We start from the raw sequence: 6846 nt of genomic DNA, 5'->3' as shown, positions 1-6846 counted from the left end.
TTTAAACAATAAAACCAGACATTAAAAAATACCCCAACATCCATCAATTCCAAATATACAAATGTCCCTTCAAAAAGACTACTTAAATTTAGTAATAATAAAACATAAAACTTATTACAACTACATAATAATAAAATGCTTCATTTAACCCAACTTGCAAATTTTATGTAAACGTGCACTCACACCAACTTGCAGTTACTTTTCAACACGAAAGAGAAGAGAGAGCTTGCAGAAAAGTACGGGAACGGTTTTGCTGCAACTTCAGCCTCTCTCATTGCAGAAGTTCTGCCTGGGATAAAAGTTACTTTTGTTGCAGAAAAGTACGGGAACGCTCTGCTGCCCTTTTTGTGCAGAATTGCAGAATTCTGCAGTACGGGAATAGACCTATTATCTACTGTTTCTTTTTGCACATGTTTAAGAAACAATATCTACACGCAGAAAAAAGTTTTGTAGAATCAGCCTGTACGAGGTTTGAATCAACAAAATTTTTGTTGAATATAATCAACGCCGATTTTGCGTTGAAACAAACCTTGATTTTATCGATTCCACAAAAGTCTTTTGTTGTTTTGAAAAAGCTGCTTTGACGTTTAGCGTTGATTCAACAAAAAATTTGATTTTCAAATCAACAAAACGTTTTGTTGATTCAAATATGCCTTATTTTTCTGCGTGTAAAGTTTATTTTTTTTTTTTTTGAAAAGGTCCTATAAGCTTTTGTGTTTCATATGTTTATAGGACCTATTAAAAAAAACTCAAGATATAAACTAACTTCTGGACAAATTTAACCAGGGTGGCTACTCAAGATGGAAAATCTGGAAAGTCGGGAAAAAGTCGGATTTTTTTTTATTTTTTATCAAAAAGTCAGGAATCCTAAGAAATTTTTTTATGAAAATTATTTTTTAGCTTTAAAAAAAATTATTACAATTTTTCAATTAAATTCGCTTCTATCTTCTTTAATAACTTACTTTAAATTTAAGTTTCCTTTCACATTTTTAATCTACTTGGAAATTAAAAGGCTTTTAAAGGTATTAAAAATCCAAATAGGATGCATTTGACACAAATTTGCATAATTTTTTATTATTGTTTAACTAAATTTATTAAGTCATTTATTATTTTTTTTCAAGTGTAACCCTTAATTTTTGTGTTAGTATGGGTATATAACTATGAATGAAAAAAAAAACTAAACTTTTTTACGTTTTAAAAACATGAAAAAGAACTGAAATTGCTAAAAAATAAATCCAAGAAATTTTTATTTATGTTCTTGCAAATATGTTTAAAGAATAAGTCTCTTCAAACATTTTACTTAAAATAAGTGGTAAATCATGGAACCATATCAAAATGAATATTTCGTTGAAAAAAATTAAAACAGTTAAGAGCGAGTTCTTCAGCAATGTGTAACAGGTCGTATCGAGGTGCTCCGATTTGGATGAAACTTTCAGCGTTTGTTTATCTATACATGAGATGAACTCATGCCAAATATTAGCCCTCTACTACAAAGGGAAGTGGGGTAAACCGGGCATTGAAGTTTGAGGTCCAAAAAACATTAAAAAATCTTAAAATTGCACGCATTTCAGTAAAACTTAATGATTTCCAACTCTCTTAGATGCATTCGAAAGGTCTTTTGAAGCACTTCAAAATGAGCCATAGACATCCAGGATTGGTTTAACTTTTTCTCATAGCTTTTGCAAATTACTGTTAAAAATGTTTTTTTTTTAAACCTTAATATCTTTTTGCAACAGCCTCCAACACCCATACTCTTATAGGTCAAAAGTTAGGGAATTTCATGGACTATAAGTCTACGGTAATAACATTTTGGCCAATCGCAGTTTTTCTCATAGTTTTACGATTTTTCAAAAAGATATTAAGGTTTTGTAGAGCTCAAAAAATGCAATTTTTGAGATAAATAAAAAATATGAAAAGGAAAAAACATTGACCATATTTTCATTTAGAAACTGTGTATTTCGTTGAAAAGTCTGGCCACATCCGAAAACAGATAGATATTTCGAAATTTGAGCGGCAACTCGCCCAGGTTCAGCACATTAGCTTTCATCTGCATTCAGAAGAATCAATATCGGATTCAGGGGAGCTGAGAACGACGCGACACAAAATTTGGCAAAATTTTACCACATACGAACATCACTCGATCTCCACGGAATTTATTTTCTCAAAATTGGGTCCTAAAAAAATGAAGCTTAGATTTCTGATATTATTGTTTACAGCGATAAAGCTTATTTTTCTGAGTACGACCGCAAAGGATTTGAAATGGATTTTTAAATCAATTTTGAAAAATTAACCTCGCGATCCTTCTTGACAGAAAAGCTCCTACTTGACAACTCGTTCCAAGGGGACCATAGTTGATCCATCGAAAAAATGTTGTCCTGTAAAAAAAAAATTTTGCATTAAAATGAAAAAAAGTGATCAGAAATGGTTTTTGATCGTGTTTTTTACTGTTGTACATAAAAATTGACATAGGGCTTTAGTACCCAATTCGAGGGTTAGAGATAGACGAGTTCTGTCAAGATGAATCGATAGAGCGTCGAAAATCGATGCAGTGTGATTTTTTAGCGATTTTTCCGATTAAAATTCATGCTGAATCGTCATATTTACGAACATGAAAATGACGTCCAGCCATAAAGTAAAACCTATACCTTTCTTTAGTAAGAAAGGCAAAAACTAAAATCTGCTGTTAGAAAATCAAAAAAATCTTCCATGGCTTTGAATTTGACATGATACAGATAAAATACAGATTTTTTTTTTAAGAAAGTACAGATCTCCTATAAAATAATCTGACATTGTTGGTTACAGGCCAAAGCGTAAGCATAAATGTGGTGTGAAACGCTATGGGCATTAGAGGGTTAACAAAAATTTCAGATTGCTTTTTTAAAACAACCAATGTACCATTGGTTACTTTGTTACTACATTGAACCTTTTGGAAAGGTAAGCAAGGATTCAAGAATTTAAAAATCATTTTTTTCTTAATTTTCTATTACCCCAAATTTTAATTAAAAAATTGACAGGAGTCCAAAAAAATAAAAAAATAAACAATTAAAAAAAAGAAATTCAATATTTTAGAAACATAATATTTTCAAAAATTAAAAATTAATGATTTCACAATTAAAGATGATTTTTAGAATTAAAGAATTGAAATATTTTTGGATTTAACAATTTCAGAGTTTAAGAATGGGGGGATTTAATTTTAAAAATCCATGAATTACAAAATTGTTGGTAATTTTTAAATTATGAATTTAATTTTTTTTTTGAATTTTTGACTTAAAATTATGTTTTAATATTAGAATTAATTATTTTTAGACGTTCTAAATGTTAGTATTTTTGAATCGATGTGCTGCAAAATTTTCTTGGAGAAAGAAAAAAACAACAAAACACGATCAAAATATTACGATAGATTGCAACAATTTGCAACCACGATAGGTTTGGATAGTATAGGATAGATGTTGATTCCTTCCATTAAAAATGACAACCGTTTTCTTTTAAAAAAAATGCTTTTGATTGAAATACAACTACAGATAAGGAAAGCAATAATTAAAAAAACAGTTCAATGTTTTAATACATGTCACAAAAAGTAAGGAACTGTACGAATTAAGTTCATTTAACGCTAAACTTACTGACAGGAATGTTAAAATTGTTCGTGACTTGATCAAACTTACCACTCACATAAACACACACGCTAAAATAAAAAACAATCTTTGGCCCTAAAACTACACCAAACCTAAGCGGTCGGATTGCGCTTCATCAGCTCGATGTCCGCGGCCACCATGTCGGCGACCAGCTGCAGGAACGATACCTTCGGCTCCCAGCCGAGCTCTCGCTTGGCCTTGCTCGCGTCACCCTGCAGCAGATCGACCTCGGTCGGTCGGAAGAACCGCGGATTGACGCGCACTCGCACCACCTCCGTTCCCTTTTCGACGCCCACCTCGTCCACGCCGCTGCCCCGCCACTCGATGCCGCGGTCAATGCACCTGAAGGCCTCCTCGACGAATTCCCGCACCGAGTGACACTCGCCGGTGGCCACCACGTAATCCTGCGGTTCGTCCTGCTGCAGCATCAGCCACATCGCTTCGACGTAGTCCCGGGCGTGGCCCCAGTCACGCTTGGAGTCGAGGTTGCCCAGCTCCAGGCAGGTCAGCTGACCGAGGAAGATTTTCGCCACCGAGCGTGTGATCTTGCGGGTCACGAAGTTTTCCCCCCGGCGCGGTGATTCGTGGTTGAACAGGATCCCATTGCACGCGAACATCCCGTACGCCTCACGGTAGTTGATGAGGATCCAGTAGCCGTACAGTTTGGCGCAAGCGTACGGTGACCGCGGGTAGAACGGAGTTTTTTCGTTCTGCGGCGTCTCGACGACCTTCCCGTACAGTTCCGACGTACTGGCCTGGTAGAACTTGACCGACTTCTCCAACCCGCACGTCCGGATGGCATCCAGCAGGCGGAGCGTCCCCACGGCGTCCACTTCGGCCGTGTATTCGCTCAGGTCGAACGAAACCTTGACGTGGCTCTGCGCGGCCAGGTTGTAGATCTCCGTCGGACGGACGGCCGAAATGATCTTCACCAGGCAGCTGCTGTCGGTCATGTCGCCGTAGTGCAGAATCATCCGGTCCTGCTTGTGGGTGTTTGGGTCCGCGTACAGGTGCTCGATGCGGGACGTGTTGAACGTGCTGGCCCGCCGGATGATTCCGTGGACTACGTAGTCTTTTGCGAGCAGAAACTCCGCCAGGTAGGAACCATCCTGGAATGCGGAAGAGTGAGTAATGTGTGTGTATTGATTGCGCGTGACTCACCTGTCCGGTGATGCCGGTTATCAGTGCAATCCGGCGGCCGGCGTTCGAACCCTCCGGTTGGTCAAGCGGGATTTTACACTCCAGAGACATGCTTGAGGTACGTTACAATAGTTGGGCAGTTTAGTGCACAATAGTACGGTGAAACTGAGCTTTGTTTTTAAAAAATGGGTGTTTTATACCTGGAAAACTAGTGTTGACGTGTTATTTTTGTTTTAAATCGCCCGGCGATTGCACGATTGTTGACGTTCTTTTCTAAAACATTCTGGAGACGGATTCTGTAATCGACCCTGAACTGCACGGTGGTGAATTCGAGTGGAGACACAAACCGTGCACGGATAACGGAGAAGGGTTATTTTTGTGCAGTTTGCGGTATTTAAGCAAGAGAGATGTGTAACGTGCAACAAATTTCATCCGCATCCCGGTCGGAAATGGCGGACACAATTCTGGCGTTCGTCTGGGGGCTTGCGCCAGCCATCTGGCAGAATTTCTCCCAGATTTGCACCAGATTTCTGCCATGATTTCTGGCGAATATGACACAAACCGGTCGTGCACGGTTCAACCGATTGAACCGGTTGATTTTTGTGCCAGACAGCTGGCAGAACTTTCGCCCGATTTTCGCCAGATTCATCTGGCGTTACGCAAAACATGTCTAGGATAAGTGTGCCAAGTGTGTCTGAACTGCACGACAAACGTCCGCCAGCGCCAGACACTCAAATTTACCAGATTATTTTCCGAGTGGGATCCCCAGCTGCATCCGTATAAAATTTGACAGTACGGACGCACAGTGAGGACGCGATTTCTCCAATGCATTTAATATGCAGCCATTCACACTGTTCCACATCCGTATACGGATCCGTACTGCGGATGAAATGCATTGGAGAAATCGCATCCGCACTGTGCGTTCGTACTGTAAAATTTTATACGAATGCGGCTGCGGATGCGGTATGATGTGAATACACCTTAAAACGTTTAAGAGGTTACATACATGTAAATCGGCAAAAATGTCAGAGGTTGATTGAGCATTTGAACTTTTTTTTAAATCTGTTTTCAGGGAATTAAATATAAATTTTCATCTACTAACAAAACAAATTTGAAGCCATTTGGTGCCGAGTTATAGCTATTTGAAGTTAGCAGATTCAAAAAACGGGTGCCACGATATCTCAACACTGCTCTGACCAAATCGGCTCAAAATTTTGGTGAAGACTTGTCAAACTATTCCCGTGTGCATGACGAAGGCCGATTTTCAAAAAAATTATTTAAAAAAAAGATAAAAATACTTTTAAGTTTTTCATATAAAAAAATCGTCAGTATTTGATTTTTGTATTTAAAAAAAAAAGCAAAATTTAAAAACGTTACATAATCCACCTTTAGGTGGTTGGTGCCTTCCTCTCATTTATAGAGTGATTCCAACCCGCCTAAAGTGTCCACATGGTTTATGGATCTCCCCTAACGTGATCGCAGCACCTAAGAGGTCCTAATAAAAATAACAGACTACCTACAGACTTTTTGTCAAGATTATACAGACACGGCCTCTGAGGAAAATGGCATCCCTCTACACGGCTTTTTCGTGGCGATCCCGACCAGTTGAGGTTATGTGAATTCAGACCATTTTTTAAACTGCTTGTAATTTAAGATAGGTAAGTCAGATCTTGAAAATTCTTACTTCACCTAAAAGGTCTTCTCATATGCTTGCATAAAATATATAACATGTGAGGGTTTCATGAAAAAACCACCCTTTTTACCATAATTTTATTTTAATATGAAACAGTTTTTTAACATAACTTTTTAAATACATGATAAAACTGCATGAATTTAAATAGCAACGTAGGGGACGTTAAGACGGATCGATTAAAACCATTCCGGCCAAAATCGGTTGAGCCTGTGACGAGATATTCCAGTGACATTGATTTGGTACACATGTCTACATACAGCCAAACACACAGACATTTGCTCAGCTGGTGATTCTGAGTCGATATGTACAAATGAAGGTAGGTCTAGGAGGTCTAATTAAAAAGTTCATTTTCCGAGTGATTTTATAGCCTTTCCTCAGTAA

The 6846-nt window shown here is 37.9% G+C and overlaps 1 protein-coding gene across 1 annotated transcript; it reads right to left on the bottom strand.

Moving 5' to 3' along the window:
- Nucleotides 1-2574: 2574 nt before the first annotated feature.
- Nucleotides 2575-5040, bottom strand: LOC120416529 (GDP-mannose 4,6 dehydratase). Its single transcript, XM_039578246.2, has 3 exons — nt 4973-5040; nt 4794-4884; nt 2575-4741 (listed from the first exon to the last, which is right to left on the bottom strand). The coding sequence occupies exons 2-3, from the start codon at nt 4881-4883 to the stop codon at nt 3725-3727; spliced, it is 1107 nt and encodes a 368-aa protein (XP_039434180.1). The 5' UTR covers nt 4884; nt 4973-5040; the 3' UTR covers nt 2575-3724.
- Nucleotides 5041-6846: the final 1806 nt, after the last annotated feature.

Source organism: Culex pipiens, chromosome 3 (assembly GCF_016801865.2).
Source record: "Culex pipiens pallens isolate TS chromosome 3, TS_CPP_V2, whole genome shotgun sequence".
Classification (NCBI taxonomy): Eukaryota; Metazoa; Arthropoda; class Insecta; order Diptera; family Culicidae; genus Culex; species Culex pipiens.
Note: the sequence above shows the minus strand (reverse complement) of the source record. Positions and strands in the feature narration are given on the sequence as shown.